General features: G+C 43.8%; 1 protein-coding gene across 3 annotated transcripts in view; it reads right to left on the bottom strand.

Annotated features, from left to right (window-relative positions):
- The window catches only part of LOC146861238 (sodium channel protein type 2 subunit alpha-like), a 544972-nt gene that overhangs the window by 202786 nt on the left and 323005 nt on the right, over nucleotides 1-19181 (bottom strand). For all 3 annotated transcript variants that reach the window (XM_085645392.1, XM_085645389.1, XM_085645390.1), the window contains 2 exons: nucleotides 15172-15313; nucleotides 11968-12174 (listed from right to left, as the gene is read on the bottom strand). In XM_085645392.1, coding sequence (XP_085501518.1) covers nucleotides 11968-12174; nucleotides 15172-15313 — 349 coding nt within the window. The remainder of the gene's footprint in view (nucleotides 1-11967; nucleotides 12175-15171; nucleotides 15314-19181) is intronic.

The following is a 19181-nucleotide window of genomic DNA, read 5'->3' as shown; positions in this document are numbered from 1 at the left end:
AAACCAGACATTCTATTATTAACTGAGACCTGGCTAACACAGGACTCCGCCCCCGACATTATAGCAGCACTACCTGACGAGTTTTATATCATTCAAGCAAACTGCCCACAGGGGAAAAAGGGAGGGGGAGTAGCAGCCATAGTGCATCAAAACCTTACATTTACGGCACTCACCCCCCTAAACATACCTCAAACAGACAACCTAGTACTTAAATTTGAATCTGACCTCACTCCCCTGGTCTGCGTACTACTCTACAGACCACCACAGAACATGCCACAGTTTCCAAAATCCCTGAGCGAACAAATGTCACAACTTGTAACTAATCATGCTAAAATACTGATGGTCGGTGACTTCAACTACTGGGCCAACGACCCAGCAGGGGAAACTCATTCAATCGAATTAACAGACCTACTCGCAGGGCTTAACCTAAGTCCGCTTATCTCCACCTTGACACACATCAAAGGGCACATATTAGATCAGGTATGGTCCAGCAATCTGTCTGTTACTAATCTAGAAGTCACTCCGTGCATATGGTCCGACCACCATTTTATTAAATTTACTATAAACATCCCTATCCACTCTAAAACAAGACATCACGATCCTGGATCACGCAGGAGCTGGAATACTATCAATAAAGAGCCATTTCTAGAGTCGCTGACCAACACTATTCCCACTGGCCAGCCATCTATTGATCAAAGCGAGAAAGACTTTTCGGACTGGCTGACGACAGCCAGCAATAAACATGCCCCCCTCAAGAAATTACACCACACTCGTCTCCAGGAAGCCCAAAGATGGTTTTCCCCTGAGTTAAAGAAATTGAAACTTGACTTATGCCAATAAGAGAGGAAGTGGAGAAATAAATATTCACCTGACGACAAAAGTACTTACCTAGAAGTACGTGGTACTTATTTAAAGGCTATAATGGCTACCAAGGCCAAATACTTCTCGTCCAAAATCATCAACTCCACAAACTGCTCCAAAGACATTTTCTCAATCATTAACGAACTTTCCAACCCGGATAGAGTAACAGTGAAACTCATCCCATCTCAATCCCTATGGGATTCCTTAAATAATTTTTTCATTGAAAAAATTAATATCATTAAAAATAGTATCCCCAGCTGTCCGAGCCCGGCATGTTCAACGAAACCTAAGAACCTACAAAGGCTGGAACAATTCCCATTAATAAGCCAAGAAACATTCACAGAACTATTAGCTAAAGTCAAATCTGGATCTCCAAGGGACTGCTGTCCCCCTTGGATCTTAAAGGAAGCATTTACTGCCTGCCCAAGTCCAGCCGTGACCCTCTTAAATTAGTCATTGCTCCAGGGTCAGGCACCGGAGTCTTTTAAAGAGGCCATAATCATCCCGCTGCTAAAAAAGCCAGGAGCTGACCCAAAAATCTTAATTAATTATCTACCAATCTCACTGCTCCCCTACCTAGCTAAAATGCTCGAAGCCCATGTAGCTAAAAGCCTATCCGCCTTTCTGGAGCAATCGGAATACCTGGATGCATACCAAGCAGGTTTCTGCCCAGCTCACTCCACAGAATCTGTGACTCTATCAGTATTGGATACTCTGAGAGAAAAGGCAGACAAAGGCCTCCCTCAAGCCTTCGTGCTATTGGATCTCTCCGCCGCCTTTGACACGGTCGACCATAACATCCTGATCGACCGTGTAAGAGATGCGGGCATTGAGGGATCAGCCCTTGAATGGACTAGATCATTCCTTACAAACCGATCTCAGTCAGTCCAGTTTGGCGGTTTCACGACCCCCATGATCAAAACTACCTGTGGAGTCCCTCGGGGATCTTCACTTTCACCTCACTTATTTAACTTTTACCTTCTCCCCCTGATCCACGCATTAAAAGAAAGGAATATTCAAACTTTTAACTATGTGGATGATTTCCAATTAGTATTCACCATCAATAACTCCCTGGCCTCCCCTCACGAATGCCAGTCGACAATGCTGTTCATCCGTGACTGGATGAACAGTAACCAACTAAAATTGAACCCGGATAAAACAGAATTGATACTTACGGGAGGTTCACTTAACCCCTGGAGCTCCCAGTTCTGGCCCAAAGAACTGGGACAACCCCCGACCCCATCCAATCACGCCAAAACCCTGGGAGTTGTGGTCAATAGTGACCTCACCATGAAATCCCAGATTGGATCTGTAATTTCCACCTGCTTCTTTCAACTAAGTAGAATAAAGAAAATCAGCAGGCTCCTTACTCAGGAAGCAAAACCACAGGCAGTCCTCACCATGGTGATCTCACATATTGACTTTGCCAACTCCCTATACTACGGCATTCCGGCATACCTTACCCACCGTCTCCAACTGATACAGAACCAGGCGGCCAGATTGATTCTGTAGGAAAACAATCGCCAACATGTATCTCCCCTTTTGAAAAAACTACACTGGCTCCCCATATCACAGAGATGCACCTTCAAGATGGGATGTATCATCTTGAAATCCCTGAATAGCAGAAACCCCAAATTCATTAACAGTATGATCAATAGATATAATCCAACCCGCCCACCTACACCTGTTTACAATACCTTCCTTCAGACAGAAATTATTCAGAGGATCCAGGTTCTCCATATTGGGCCCAAGATACTGGAATTCCATGCCCCTAGAGATCAGATCTTGCACAGACCTCATGACCTTCCGCAAACGACAAAAAACATGGCTCTTCAGACAGACATTTGAGTAATCACGAGAATCAATTTCCATCTGTCACCTTCCCAAGCAGCGCCAAGAAACCACCCTGGTGTATGTGCGCTATACAAATTAGTTATAACAACATATAACATAGCAAGAATCCTCCACTCACCCAGTCAACTGCAGTGTCCCCCATCACCCTTACTGGAGCTTTTCAACCAGTATCATGGACATTTTCAAAAGTATGCAAATGACACTAAAATTCACTTCCCCAAACAAAACAAACATTATCATTTTGCACTTCAACAATGACCTATGCTGAATGTACAGTTAGCCGAACATGAAGGGCGCCAGCAACGCAGCCACTATAATGAGAGAAAATTAGCCAATCTCACTACCTACCCATTGGCTGGTTTCCAGGTTTTGAGGCCCTCCACTACTCTTCAAGACAGACATTTGGTAAACATTTTTGACTGTGAATTAATGTTTGCTCCATATATTATAGAAGTGTTGAACAGGCTCAATCTTCACAGTTCCATAATCTGTAAATTACTCTTCTCCAAAAAGACGATAGAGGAAACTTCCCAAATCTCTTGCCTCGCACCATCAGGACTATTACCATTATTTACACCAGCCTACCCAAAATAATCATGGACAGGCTTCATAGATTACAAAAGCAAGAAGCTGCATTTGCTTTAACCTATATAATTGGGACCACATCAATCATACTATGAAAGCTGTTGACTGGCTAGCTATAGATATTAGGGTCAAATTCAGGATACTCAGAGCCATCCTAAAGCCCTACTAACTTAATCCAGCAATGGGTTTTCAAACTCAAACACCCAGACTATGAAACACCATCAGCACCTGTCAGAGATCAGAACCTAATCACATGTACTTGAGGAAACTCCTGAAAAGTGAAACGTTTAAATTTGCTTTGTAAAATATGCTTTGGGACAGTAGGGGACTGAAATTGTAGAACATCCGCTATGGACTCAATTGTCCCTCACTGAGCGTGCTTTCACCTTAGATTGGACAGTGATGCTACCTCTTTTGTGCACCGAAGAATTACATGTAGCCATTTCATAACTACTTAAAATCTTATGAGTCAATATCAAACACAAAGGCTTAACAGTGGTATTCTTTCACTGTACAGCCCAAACTGGTCAGCATATACCAAGTAACTTTTTCAAATACAGGAGTTTCTTTGATATTGCAAAGGTGGTATAAGTCCAACACACCAAGCTGCTGGGCCTGTGTGAGAAGCCAATGATGACATGTCTATTGGCAAGATACTGGTGGTTTTAAATCCAAATACAGGAGAACAAGGGCTTTTTTATGGATTGTTTTAGAGCTGCCACACACTTAGAGGCTACTGCAGCAGGATATGGGCAACATCTAAGGAGGATGGAATGTTTGAGGTCCAGTTGATTTAGGGACGGGGAAAGCACACTTGCAACTGCACCCCCCCCTCCCCCCCCAGTCCTACCCTACCACCTCCCTTTAACATTTAGTTGCAAAGAGAATTTTTGGTGATGACTGAATTGGAGTTGCAGGAAAGAAAGTTTACCAGAAAAGCTCCATAAGATGAACTGCATTGATCTGATTTTCTACCAAGTGTCCTTTTGTTCAGTCTAACCAAACACAGACATAAACTGACCATGTTTCCACTACCGTGATGACTTTCGGCCAGATTGTCCGTAAAGGAAGGAGAAAGGCAAGCTCAGTCAGGAAAGCATCATGTAGTATGCCATAGATATATAAATGTGAAATACAGTTGAACTGGTTCATGGAAGCACTGAGAGATGCTAGTTAGTGAAAGAACTGACTATTTGCCCAATCTGTGGTGCTGTTGTGATCTGATAAGTCATCTAGCTACACCACCTTAAAAAGCCATCCAGTAGGCATAAATATGACCTCCAAGATGGGAAACGCAATGTGACAATATCCAGATTGAGGTACTCAAGGATAGTGAAAGAGCCACGCTGAACTGGTATGCAAAGTGAGCAGAGGTATAGGTGAGAATCCCACAAAGACACAAGCTCAGGCCACACAGCCAACCAACAACTTTGTGTGGCTCGAGGTGGGTTCCATCTTGGTAGAGATCAATGATAAAAGAACTGTAAAGAAAAGCCTTCCCGCATATTTAGATATATTTACTTTCAATACATGAATAGGTTTGGGTGCGTTTTAAAGTCAAGTTGCAGGTTTTTATTATCTCCGTATCTATGTATTCCGTGTCCCAAATTTTGCATTGTGTTCATGATGTACGAAATATCTAATGCTGCAACAAGCATAGAGAGGTCCCTAACGGTAGCCTGTGTACTGTTGATGGCCTTAATGAACGTAGAATGTTATTAACACAATTGCAACAAACAGTAAAGATTATAGACTTTCACACGTATATGTAGGGTGGGAATGCCAGCAAACTGTTTATACTTCATATTCCTGCAAAATTACTGTGTGTGTTATTTCCTATCATTTACGTCTATAAGTAGTCAGAATCTAGTCATAATTCAGATATCTCTTAACATGCTTTACGCGCAACATGCATCTACTGTTTTTGTTTGCAATCTGCTTACACTTTCATATTTATCTTATTGTGTGGGTGGATTTTACAATTTGCTGCGCTCTACCCTCCTTTTCAATTTTGCTAATTGCTTCTGGACCGAGCTGGAAGGCTGTTACGGCTTGGCAGGACTCTAGCTTTTCATCTGGAGGCAATTAAGCAAAGTTTTTCTCAATACACCCACTGACAAATACAGTTCATGAAGTACAAATGTCCAAGTGATAATGGCAACTTCACGATTTTCCAATTTGCCAATCCAACCTGTGCTGCATTTGTCATCAAATTAAGAGACTAACATTTTGGCTACTGCTGTTGCACAATCATTAATGGTAACCTGTAATCAAGGTAATGCAATTATGTGTTTAAAATACATTATGTAGTTAACAGGAATCATGCAGGTCCATTGAACAAAGGATTGTAATTAACTGAAGCCATTTTTGTTCTGAAATACGCACTAGGATACTTTTGATCCAATTCCTGGTGACATTTAAAAAACATGATATCTCATGCTTTCTTACATAGCGACTATTGACTATAGTGGCAATATATAACAACAGTACAAGGTTATCTTTGTATATCTCTTTTAGCTTTCCGCTGCTCCTCCATTGCTTTATCTTACTTTGTCTCAATATCTTTCCCCTACCACTCTCTTATGCACTTTGTGGCATATTTACAAGGGGATTGCGCCACCAGAACGTCACTTTTTTTGAGGTTCCGGTGGCGCAATGCCCTGCACCATATTTACAAAGTGTCACTAAGCCACTGTTCGTGGTCTAAGGGCACTTTGGGCCATATGCATCCCAAAAATGTTTTGCGATTCCCTAATTGCGAATCTTTGCGATTAACAAGCAGGGAATTGCAAAACGGCATGCATGAAAGTGTGCAGTACACTTTCTGCGATTCCTAAGGGGTCGCAAATGACCTACCTCATGAATATTAATGAGGTAGGTCACAATTTGCGACCCCTAGGAATCGGAAAAATCACAGGGATGGTGGACTGCTGAGCTCAGGTTACAGGTTACCGAATCGCTAAATAGGGTTTGCTGCATCGCCAAAGCATTTTTTGCGATCGCAAACGGTCGGATTCTGCGAATTGGCCCGTTTGCGAGGAGAATAATGCTTCATGCATCTGGCCCCAAGTAAATATGGTACCCTTTCATGCAGGTATCTGCGTGAATGGGGTGTGCAATAGGTGTTGCTGTGGGCGTTCCACAGCAACACCCATTGCTTTTTTACGCTGCCCCAGATTTACAAGGAGGCAGCACTGAAAACTAGCACCATGCAATAGCAGGCGTTAGAATGGCGCAATGAGGAGAAATACATTTATTTCTCTTCGTGTTTACTTTTTCTATGTTTGCTGCATTCTGCAGCACACATAGTAAGAACAAAACCCCCATTAAAGATTGTTTATGTGCAGGAAAGTGTCCCTTCCTGCACATAAACATTAATTAAGTATTTGTGGTTTGCTACTTCTATGTGTGCCTGTTAGACCTGGCATCCTTGGCGTGGTTTCCCCTGACGTTTTGCCTCTACCTCCTACATTTTTAGGTCTCGCTGAGCCCAGTGCATGCGCTGGCTCGGAGAGACATTTTGTATGTGGGATTTTCAAAGTGCTACCCACACTGTTTTGCTGGCCTAAAGCTTGAGTGCACGATCACATGCACAGCTGGAATCTAATGGCTCCTCAGCTCGCACTCCCCCCTCCCCTCTCATTAGCTTTATAGGTTGAGGCTCCTTTGTTTGTATTACCCCCTCCCTTCTCTCCCCGCTCTTTTTGCACTACCCTCTCCCTTCTAGTTAGCTTCCTTGAGGCTCCTCTGACTGCACTTCCCCCTCCCTTTTCTCCCCGCTTCATCTCAGATTGCACTACCCCCTCCCTTTTCTTCAGCTTCCTTGGGGCTCCTCTGCTTGTGTTGTTATCAGTGAGAACTCCAGCCTGGCAGGGGCACAGATTGTGTGGAAAGGAGCATTGTTGAACACAATAAGGTCCAGCTCTGTGTAATTCTCACAAACAACATTCCAAAATCCCTAAATGAGAATTGTTGGACAGAATGATGGGCATTGTATTAGCCGCGTGCTTGCACAAGAGTAACTGATAGTTTAGAAAGGAAAAAATATAAAAACGATTCGAAACAGCAACAGGTTTGTCAAAAAATAGAATCACCATTCTAAAAACTCGCTCTGGAGTGATCTCCCCCTGGCTCATCCCCATCTCGTTCAGTTACCCAAATGGAAAATACAATTTGTGCACAACAAATATTTTTTAATGCATAGCTTTTAAACCGAAAGTTCGTGAACTCAAGAGCCTTAGCATGCTGTTGCCTGAATCCGAGGCGGTTACGCTTCAGGTTAAAATATCAAGAAAATGTGCTCCAAATTGCTTGGTGTATCCTGAGTTTATAGTGTACGATGTATTAGAAAGTGCCATGTGACACAATCTACTCTAGCCACAAGCACATCAGCCCCAAAGGCCAGGACTCACCCAACTTTTTTTCTGTTCACGGGGTCATGGAATTCAAACACCGTTCCACTGAACCCTGGGACATGAAGTTCTTCCTTTCTTTTAAACGCGCTAGACGCACCAGCAGCTCGAGTTGCAGGGACTGCATGGCCCATCATGCCAAGTGTATTTTCACCGCCGCGTTGACGTCAACAACATCCCAGCTGTGCGTGTTATAGCACTTCACCGAAACCATCACTTGGCCAGATTGACTGATTTACGCAGGGAGATAACCTCCTTCCCTGTACACGTCCAACCTCGACTTTTAGATCGAATATGATGTTTCGGTAATGAAGTGTGTGAAACAAGTGCATTGTCACGCACCCTAAAATGTGCTTGTTGATGCATCCCTGTAGAGCGTGCACTTTTGTTACACCCTGCTGCGTTGCATCACTTAATTACATGCCCAAAACAGATCCCCTTGTGACTGGAAGCGGTTGCACCTATAAAAAGGTGCCTTTGATTATACAGTACCCATGATTCTGTCATTTAAATGTATGGAAGGAACTTTAACATATGAAACCTTTGAAATTCCGTTGTCCATTTCGCCCTGTTGAAATTAACGTAGTAGGCTCTACGGGCAGTGTTGTACATTGTTTTTGCCAAAACTGAGCATTGTATCAAGAGAAACAAGCATTGGCATAGCCAATAGTTCTCGCCTTTGGGACCTCATAAGTGTTTAGCCATGCAACAGTTGATGTTGTTGCACCAAGGATATTGTGCTGCATAACTAAATACTTAAAAGGTCCCAAAAGCGAGACCTATTGGCTATGCCAATGCTTGTTTGACACTGTGATGGATTTTGTTTTGCTGGTTTAGATGCTTTGGGCACTTTGCCACTACTGATCAGTGACAAAGTGCAAGTTCTCCCTGGTTAAATTATTACTGTGATTGGTTATCCATGATTGGCATATTTGTTTTACCAGTAGGTCCATAATAAAGTGCACTGAGTGTGCCAGGGCAGGTGATTCAAATGCTACTAGTGGGCCTGCAGCACTGATTGTGCCACCCACATGAGTAGCCCTAAAATGGTGTCTCAGGCCTGCCACTGCAGTGCCTGTGCGCAGTCTGTGGACTGCCATGTTGTCCTGGCCAGTGTTCACACTTGCCTGGCCCGACCCTTCCCTTTTCTTACACATTGGACACCCCTATGGTAGGTCCCAGGTACCCCCCTGGCAGGGTCCAGTGTATGTGAAAAGTAGGACATGTACTAGTGTGGGTAACATGTCCTGATAGTGAAATACTGCCAATTTCGTTTTTCACTATTGAAAGGCTATCTTGCCCATAGGATAACATGGGGAATGCTGTGTAACATGTTTACCTGCATATCTTCCAATAACGACAAGATAGACATATGGAATCTGGTATCCCTGAACTCATAATTTAATAACACATCTTTTAGTGAAGATGGTTTTTAAATTTTAAGTTTGGAAATAGCACTTTTAGAAAGTGGCTATTTTCTTGTTCAGCCTTTCTGTGTGCATCTGCCTGTTTGTGGATTGACTGTCTGGTTTGTGAGTGACAGGGGCTGGGGGTGGCTCTAGGAGACTGGGTGAGTCAGCACTAGGCTGAATAGCCCCATCTTCATGTAGAGTGGTGGGGAGGAGTAGCACCTGGGTCTGAATAGGGCTATGCCTGCCTGCCACAATGCTGGCTCCGCCTCCTGCGGTGCGTCTGATGGCCCTGGCCCACACTCACAAAGGAAGAAGATGTGCCCTGGCAGAGTGCACCCAGAACTGGTTTGGACTGGTTCCAGGATCCCTCACATAGAAAGAACAAAGACTTTTGGGGATTAAAAGTAGAACTGAGACCCCTGTAAAATAAGATTAGGAAATTTCGTGATCAAGAAGGAATCCCTGCCAAAGAAGAACAGCCAGAAAGACTGAGGAAAAGTGCTGCCATTGCTGAGTGTCTGGGAGCTGACCTGCAGTCGCTGTAATTGCTGAGGAAGAGGACTAGGGGACTGTCAGCTGTGTGCTGTGTCCCCCTTACTTGAAGAGGAGCTGTGCTGTGTGCTTTTCCCCTCTGAAGCCTGCCTATCTCCAAGGGGCTGAGAAGAGCTGGCCTCCTGCTGGGAACTCAGGGATACAAAAGTTCTCAAGAACACACCCTTCCAGCTGTTGTGTGCGTGTCACACAGCCTGTGCCTTTGTGAAGCTGCCTGTGTGGAATTTGACTCGGTGTGCTCATCGGCACACAGCTGGGGCCTGTGAGGTCTGCTCTGCCTCAAGCGTGATCTGCCCCAGGATCTTGCCCCTCGTGCTCTGTGCAGACTAGCGCATCACTGAGTATCTACGGGGCGTCTTCTTTGCCCCAGATTGCTGTATGTGCTTTGATTTCTCCACTGCCGGCCCAGTACAGAAAAGAAGCAAAGTACTGGGACCAGAAAAATCACCGCCGCTGGCACTTCGTCTGCATTGATCCTGCGGTCCCCGCCTACATAACAGAAAAGCCGCGCTGGAATTGGCCCCAGCATCGCGGGTTGCCCGGCAACAAGAAGGCTCATCCAGACAGAGCCATGCCAAGAGACGAGGAAGCGCCAGTGCCTCCTAACAACCAGGGCTTCCCCGCACTCCGCGAACGAAGATCTGAGTGCGCCCGGGGCAGAAGAGTGCCGACGAAAAGCAAGCTGCTTTGCTGGAGGGCTCTGCATGGACTGTCAAGTTCCCCTTTGTGATAAAAAGGTAACCGGCTCCAATCTGGGACCAATGCCGGCAATGGGGGAATTGTGAGTGCTGATGCGTGGTTGCAGGCTGCCTCAAAGTAGCAATTTAGCCTCCTGTGCCCGGAGCGCGTTCACGCATGTAAGCGGGGAGTGATTTCCTAAGCCAAAGCCAAGCCCTCTTGTGGAGCATATCCCGTTCTACAACAGGGGCAGTTCCTCGTTAAAGGTCCTGTTAAGCAAGCACCGTATATACATTTTTAGAGTGACTTCCCCACGCTAGGAGTTAGAGTGCTCCAGGCATAAGGGCTCAATTAATCCCCGTATCCTGACAAGTACGGTTTTACAAAGTGAACTTTGGCTACTAAGAAACATTATCAGTGAACCATTTTTCCAAAAACCCATTATTGAAAGAGACTCTATCTTTTTGTCTTGTTGGAATGTGTGTTTTATATCAGGGTAACTATGCCTAATCTATATAAAGTGATTTATATTTTTATAAATAACTTGTGTGGTGTCCTTTTGTGGTGATTCCTTATATTACTGTGAGTGTCAGTACAAATACTTTACACATTGCCTTGGGGATAAGCCTGTCTGCTTGTGCCAAGCTACCAAGGGGGTGAGCAGGGGTTATCAACAGTGTGTATCCCCCTTACCCTGACTAGAAGCAAGGGTCCCTATTTGGACAAAGGTACTTATCTCTGCCAACTAGAGACCTCCAGATCTAACAGTGCCTCATAATGCAGCATACGTAGAAGTAACAAGCCGCCATTATTGATTGTTTATGTGCAGGAAGGGACACCTACCTGCACATAAAAAATCACTCCCTGCAACGCAGGCACCCTTGCACTATGGCGCAAGGCTGTCTGCGTTTGCACTTGGTAGCTATTTTTAGCGTCAGCACTAGGGTAAACACAGGGGTGTGCCGTATTGTTTTAAATACGGCACATCCCTGCGTTTTGGATATGGTGGAGAGTGGTGCTGCAAAATTTGCCGCAGATCTGCACTCCGTCATTTCCTTGTAAATATGCCCCATTCTCTCTTCTCACCTTTACTGTTTCTCTATCTGTTCCTCCTACCCATCTCCGTCTACCATTCACTCTGTCTTCTTGTTAGTGATTACATTGATAATGAATAGTGCACACTAAGCAACACAAAATATAAATGTTTAGGTGCAATCTCTGGCCAAATCTTTAGCTTTAGCAAGCTATGGGAAAGGAAACACACCAGAATGCCATTCTCAGCTGTCAATATACCATAGTTGAAAGGTGCAAAGGTAAAGTGGTCATCCAGCGAAAATAAAAAGCAGTTCTCTTTAGCCAGTTCTGTATCACTAACAATCAGCAACAATAGGCATTCTTAAATGTTGCTTTGTTTGATGACATCTGCTTTGGTTTCAAGACATATTGTTACAAAAATCAAATGATTGCCCCATTAAAACGACCTAAAAATATACATACTTTATATGTATTGACATTCATTCACAAATTTTGGTTCTTCCGATGGTGGCGTTCCCTATACGTTACTAGCCAGGCAGTATAAAAACACACACATTTTATTTTGCTTGGGAGATTACCTGCGACTCTTCTTGTTGTTTTTTCAATTGTTCTAGCATCTGCTGAAATTCGGCCTCTTTCTGTTTTGCTTCTTCTAATGTAGCTTGATTCTGCTCGTCGTAGGCCATGGCAACCACAGCCAGAATCAAGTTCACCAGGTAAAATGAGCCCAGAAAAATCACCAGAACAAAAAAGATCATGTAGGTTTTGCCAGCAGCTCGTAATGTCTGGGGAAGATAAAATAAATATTAACATATTTGCATTAAAAAAAAATCTACTACATGGAATGCCCTTGATTCCAGTGTTTTTTGCCTTGTACTCTTGGTTATACTTACAGCGCCTTAAACAATCTAAATTTGAATGTGAGCTCAGGTTGACAAAGTCCTTGACTGTTGTATAAACCCTCCAAAGAAATTAAATCCTAAAGAAATTGAATCTAAAAGTTAAGGAACTCCCACCGACCCCATCTCATCCCCCACTAGGCTCTGTTTATAAAGACGAGTTCAGAATAAATTAAACTTGGATTTTAGATAGGCTAGTGGGTATTTTCAAAGTGATTTTTTGGGGGGCATATATAAGGTAAATAATGTGTATCTTTTAGAAAGTCATCATTTTGTTCTTTTCACCCCCATTTCTTTGCTGAATGGTAGTGGTGGTAACTGACTCTGACTGTACCCTGGGCTCTGCTAACCAGGTCCCGGGACAGTGCTATGTTTAAAACGGTACATGTACTAGGGTACACTTACATATGGCAAAGACAAACCCTGTAAGTCCCTAGTAGATAACAAGGCCAGGGGTTGGAATCTACCGATAGGTCCTTAGTATATAAAAGGGCACAGAGGTTTAGATGCCCAACAGATTTCCTACACTTGCATGTGTGCGCTGCTATATGCCTGCTGTGCTTTCAAAGGCAGTCCTTCCTTGTCTTTAAAAGTAAATTCTCACAATTGGTATTGACAGACCCTATAAGTCCCTAGTATATAATATGGCTAGGGGGTTCATACTACCTATAAGTCCCGAGCATATAATTAAATGTTTACGTGTTAGGCAACCCCAGGGTCTCCCCAGGTGTCCCAGGGGTCAAAGGGGGCACGCAACTATAAGCAGGGACCTTATAAAAGATGTTTAGATGCCCTTTGAGGAAAAAACTGCCCATTTCATTTTTCCCCACCATAGATATTTAGCTCCATTGGCTAACATTACAATATTTTATTTAGGTATAACTATTGCTAGAAAATATAATTCAAGGACTTAAACGATTGGTATTGATAAAGTCAACAACTTGCCACTGTTGAAGTTATCATAACTAGTACAGAAAATAAGTTATAAAACCTTTCTCTTCTGTAAGCCAAACTGCAGCCTTCTCGTGGTTTCTGCTGATTGGTCAGCCTTAACCAGCTTAGCAACATTGCTTTGATTAGGTGATAATTGGCCTGGCCGGAGCAGAGGTTATCTGATGGAGAGAGCTCTGAAGCTGAGGAGGATAGGTCATAAAGAGGGGGCTGCGTAAATCAAACTGAGCTCAAAGAGAGAGCTGATCAGTAATGAATTCCAGTCGTACCTACCCCCACATCCTGTGCCTCAGCCAGATAGCAGGATTAGCTCAGGAATTTGCTGAGGTCAGGGGGGCTAAGGAAAATAAGCCACACTGTGGGTTAGTTTAGCCAGATGTTACTCCTCTGGAGTGAAATCATCCATGTTGGATTTTGGAAGTGCAGTGCTTTGTGGGACATGAAGATGCCACACTTTGAAGGAATTGTCATGCTTTTGGGTGGCACCCAGCATCTCACTGGACAGAGTTGCTCCCTTGCTTGTTGCCCCAGAACACTGACTAAATATATTAGAGCTGCATAGTCTCTCAGATCTGCTGCCTGAAACTACAAGGAGAATAAGAACTGCCCTGCTGGAATCTTGATTTGCATTCAAATGCCTGCACTCTGACTGAATGCGCCTATGGCACAATCTGGTACTACAGGCCTGGGGACTGTGCGTTGCTTGAAGAAGGATTAAGGAGTGAACTTCTTGCAAGCTACATGTCAACAGAGCCCACCTGCATCATCTCTACCAAACGTCCCCATCCTAAAGTGTGTCCAGTGGACTTTTAAGGATTTGGCCAGGTACATTCTGGAGATTGTAGTCCAGACACCCCAGAGCCATCTGGGAGATTCCAGCCCTTTGCATTGGTGAATTCAACACTTTGAACCTACAAGGAGACTTTCAGGAAGCATCTCCTGAAGTTTGGAGAACTTTAGAGAACTTTTGTGAAGAAGCTCCATGGGGTGACCGACAAATCGCAAGAGTCAAGTAGACTACCTTCAACCACTACCTGTCCTGGATTTCGGGTTTGTCCAGCTGAAAGCTCCAGAGCTTCAGACTTCCATAGTTTGACCGGGGCCTTACAGAAAGTCAAGTGGCTGTAGAAGGTCATGAGACGTCGGAAGAAAAAGCTCCAGAAAAGTTTCTAAGTGTAAAGGTAAAATTTTTACCGGAGCCTCCCTCTCAGTGTATTCGACCAGGGCTCCATCCCGGTTGGCCTCAAACTTTGACTTTGTCCCAGTCAAGCGCAACAAGATGTCCCAGAGAGGCGCTTTAGGTTCTAAGTACTATAAAGTGGTTAGTCTTTACAGATTCATATCCCCAGTTCCCTATATTGAATGTTTGTCATTTTGGTGTCTATTATTCATAAAATGATATATTATTTTCATAAATCTGTGTGTGATTTTTATTGTGTGTTGTGTCTTACTTGTTTGATGTATTGGTGTTTTAAATGCTTTACACTCCGGTCTTCTAAGTTAGGTCTGACTGCTCAATGTCAGCTACCAAGGGTTGAGCAAGGGGCTAATTTACTGAGACCTGTATTGGACCCTATATGGTGTTGATGGCCCTATTACTAGTAGTAGGTGCGTACTTACCCCTATCAATATCCCACTTTCCAACAGTATCAAGTGCAATAATTTGTATCAAGTGCTGTGAAGGTGGAGTGGGGGCGTAGGGTCTTTTTCTCGTTCCTCTGAAGGTGCTCATAAGCAGGATGCATTCAGTGATCAATAAAATACATGCAATTGCAAGAGACAATGAGTCAGGTGCTCTCCTGATGAATTAGCCATCCTAAATCACATTTGCATTATTACAGTCCTTTTAAGTTTAAATCGTTGTAGAAGTAAGGTGAAAATTGCTACTACACAAAACTCAACACCACAAACACAGTTCACAGTTCTTCTCACCAGTTGATAAAGATTTTCCCAATAGTCCTGAGTCATTAAACGAAACAATGACAAAAAAGCCCAGCTGAATGTGTCAAAGCTTGTGTAACCATAGTTGGGATTTCTACCAGCTTTTACACACACATAGCCTTCCGGACATTGACTGAAAAAAAAGAAAAGAAATGTGTTTCTTCATATTTCAGACATCCTCACATCAGAAACGCACATTAGTTACAATTGATTATTTTATCAGCATTAGAGGAAATAGATTCAATAACAAAAATGAATGTGCTTCTTTCATGAATATTTACTCTTCTTCTTTACCTTCCCACAACCACATGTGCACAGCTAAATAAATGTGAAAGCAATAGGAATTTGAAATGGGCAACTCCACATTGCATACCTTTACTTTAAGCATGCCCAATGAATGTCTTTTCAGCCAGATTCCTATCTAATTATAAAGATATTCATTAAGGATAAATTCACATGCAATAAAACTCAGTGAAATCATTAACATAGATTGCGGTTATCCCGAAACAAACTTACCTTATCTGGTAGAGGCTGTATCTTGCCACGGATTCCTTACTGTAGAAATCTCCCCAGGCATCAGACTGGATCTGGAATTTTTGCACAGTCCCCTTGCGTGCCTTTACGTGGCATAGTTCGGCTCTACAAGACGTCATCAGCTCCAGAAGTGATGTGCACAGTGCCTATGTAGGCGCCATCCCAGCACGCTAACCTCAGTTATTGACTGTTTTTCCGCACTAGAGCACAGAGCCAAGCAGAGGAAGAATGACTAGTGTGCCAAAGTGAAGTCCTAAAGGATCTCTTTATTTGAGAAGACGGTTTGCAAAACAGAGAGGATGGGGGGCTCAGTGAGGAATCTGCAGCTAGAGCCTCTACCTTAAGGTAAGTTAATTTTTCATCTGATAGAGACTTCTAGGAGCAGATTCCTTACCTTAGAATAGATACCAACGCAATCTCTTGCAGGAGGTGGGTCTGCCGACTGTTTTAAACTAAGAAGTCCTGGAGGACCAAACGGGCAAAATTCCCATTTCGCTGGACCTGACTGTTGATGCAGTAGTGTTCAGAGAATGTGTGCATTGATGCCCACATAACTGCCTGACAGATATCCAGGGCTGAGACTCCTCCAGTCAATACAGTAGTCGCAGCTGTAGTCTTGGTGGAATGAGCTCTCAAGCCTTCAGGGACTGTTTGTTGGCTATTGCGTAGCAGATCTTTATGCAGAGGACGATTCCTCAAGAGATGGTTCTCTTCTGAATTGCCTTCCCTTTCTTTGCCTCTGCAATTCCAGCAAAGAGGTCATCCACTATGAATGTTTTGGTATGAACAATATAAAACGATAACGTTCTTTTTGTGTCTAGGTGCTGGAGTCTCCCCTCTTCTTTAGAAGGATGAGGAGGGGGAAAAAGTTGATGCTGTGCCCAACATGAAATGTAGTGACCACCTTTGGCAAAAAGGATGCTCGAGCTCTAAGAAACAGCTTGTCTCGGAAGAATGAAGTGTAGGGAGGGTTAACTTAAAGTGCCTGCAATTTGCTAACCCTCCTGGCAGATGTTATTGCCACAAGTAAGACAGTTTTGAAAGTTAGGAGCCCTACAGAGCAGCTGTGCATCGGCTCAAAAGGAAAATGAAGAAGGTGAGAACTAAATTCAAGTCCTTTTGGGGCATAATGAAGGGAGTGGGAGGAAACATATGCTGCAAACCTTTAAGGAATCAGCCACAACAGGTGACCCAAACAGGAACAGCTAGTCACTCAGGGATAGACCAATAGGGCGTGAAATATGTCGCTCCACTCACTGCACATATGTTATGTTATGATATGTTAACTGGGTACTTATAAAGCGCACAGCTACTCAATAGAGTGTCCCGGCGCTGTAAGACCTCAAGACAGGGCTGACAGTGTGCTGTCATACGCTCGACTCATGTACTATTGGAATAACCATATTTTCAGTGACTTTCTAAAAGTGAGAAGGTCCTGCACCTAAGTGCCAAAGGCAGGCTGTTCCAAAGTCGAGCGGCTTGCACCTGAAAGGAGCGTCCGTCTATACGACCGTGGAAGAACTTGGTGGTGAGCGCCTGCTGCAGTGATGAGGACCTCAAAGTTTGTTGCGGAATGTAATACTGGACTCTTTTCTTGATATAAGAAGCACCTGTACCATGGAGAGCTTTAAACCAAAGCTTTGAAACTGATACTCTTGCGGATCGGTATCCAGTGAAGGGTTTTCAAATGGGAGGACATCTGTGTTCTGGGGCCAAGCATAAGTATCACCCTAGCCGCTGCGTTCTTGACCAATTGCAGACGTGTCAATAAATATTCAGGTAGACCCAGGTAAAGAACGTTTACGTAGTCCAGCCTAGATACAATTAAAGCCTGGACCACTGCTTTCCTGTGTGCAACCGGAAGAAGGGGCAAAAACTGTTTCAGCATTTTGAGCATGCCGAAGCAGGACCATGCTACAGCTTGAATCTGGGCATTCATGGATATATTATCCTCCAGCTTAACCTCTAGATTCTTGACTGTCTTTACCAAAGCTGTAAGGGGGACATGTCCAAGGGCCATCATTTGTGCCACACATCGCTAGGGGGGAGACCAAAGAAAATGATCTCCGATTTCTCCGAGTTATGATTGAGTTGATTCAATTGAAGCCAGGGGAACACCTCTGATAGGCAGTTGTTGATCACATCCCTTCTAAAATCAACGTCCTTTTCACAAGTGAAGAGCAACTGCGTATCTTTCGCATATGATACTTTTTTTGCTCCATGGGCCTCGGCCAAATGAGCAAGGGGGGTCATATAAATGTTAAAAAGTGTCGGCCTCAAGATCGAGCCCTGCGGGACCCCTACCTTCATGGGGGAATGAAAGCAGCAAAGAACGGAACCAAACCATTTGCTGACTGTCCTTCAAAATGGAGGAAAACCACTGGAGTACCGTGCCCCCAAAACTGCACTCCTGGAGTCTCTGCAGAAGCCGGTCATGGGGCACGGAATTAAAGGCCGCAGATAAGTCCAATAATATCAGCACGGCCTTGCCTCCCTTGTCTAAAGTCCCCTTAATAACCTCAGAGACTTCCAGAAGCGCTGTTTCAGTGCTAAAGTTTGCCCTGAAGCCAGACTGGCTCTGGTGAAGCATTTGATTGGCTTCAACATATGTGGTGATGACGAGATTCATATATTTTTACGGAGCTTTAGAAAAGAAGGGGAGCAAGGATATTGGCCTGTAATTTGAGGCTATCTGGGGATCAGATAAAGGTTTTTTTAATAGGGGGGAGAATTGTTGCCTTCTTCCACCTGTCAGGGTCCTGCCCATTCTGCAGTGAAGAATTAAGAATGAGATTCAACGCAGGATTGAATGCCTCCGCAATAGACGCCAATACTTTGGCTGGGCAAGGGTCAGAAGGTGAGCCTGATTTAAGGGCTCTCCTAATTTCCAAGCATTTATCCATGGGGATAGGGGGGAACTGCGTGAGAGACAGTCCCTTTACCTGAGTGGAAGGGGACAGAAACTCCAAACGTTCACCCGAACTGGGGGCTGCTCAGAGAAAGTATCTTGTATATTTGAAATTTTTTCATGGAAGTAAGAGGCCAAGTGGCTTGTCCATACTTCAGTGGAGGTGAATGGCCTGACAGCCGCACTTGAAGATGAGAACTCTCTTACTATTTAAAAAATGTCTTTACTTTTGATTGCTGACAATTCAATTTTAAAGGAGACAAAAAGTTTTTTCTCCTCATGAATTTTATTATAATGAGCCTTCAGTGCCTGTTTATAAATTATTTTATCATTAAGATCAAAATTCTTCCGCCAAGCCCTCTCCAGATGTTTGCAGGCACTCTTGCTTTTTCTTAGGGCTTCGGTAAACCAAGGGGCCGAGGCTCGAGCAGCCTTAGCGGAACGCAAGGACGTACTATCTGAACCAAACTATACTTCTTCATCTGTGGAAAATAACAGTTTGTTTTTTGTTTTTAATCTACCCGGTGGACCCAGGAATAAAAGCCTTTTTGGGCACTAC

This window comes from Triturus cristatus, chromosome 3_1 (genome assembly GCF_964204655.1).
Source record: "Triturus cristatus chromosome 3_1, aTriCri1.1, whole genome shotgun sequence".
Lineage (NCBI taxonomy): Eukaryota > Metazoa > Chordata > Amphibia > Caudata > Salamandridae > Triturus > Triturus cristatus.
The sequence above is the reverse complement of the archived record's forward strand: the minus strand, read 5'-3'. Positions and strand labels throughout refer to the sequence as shown.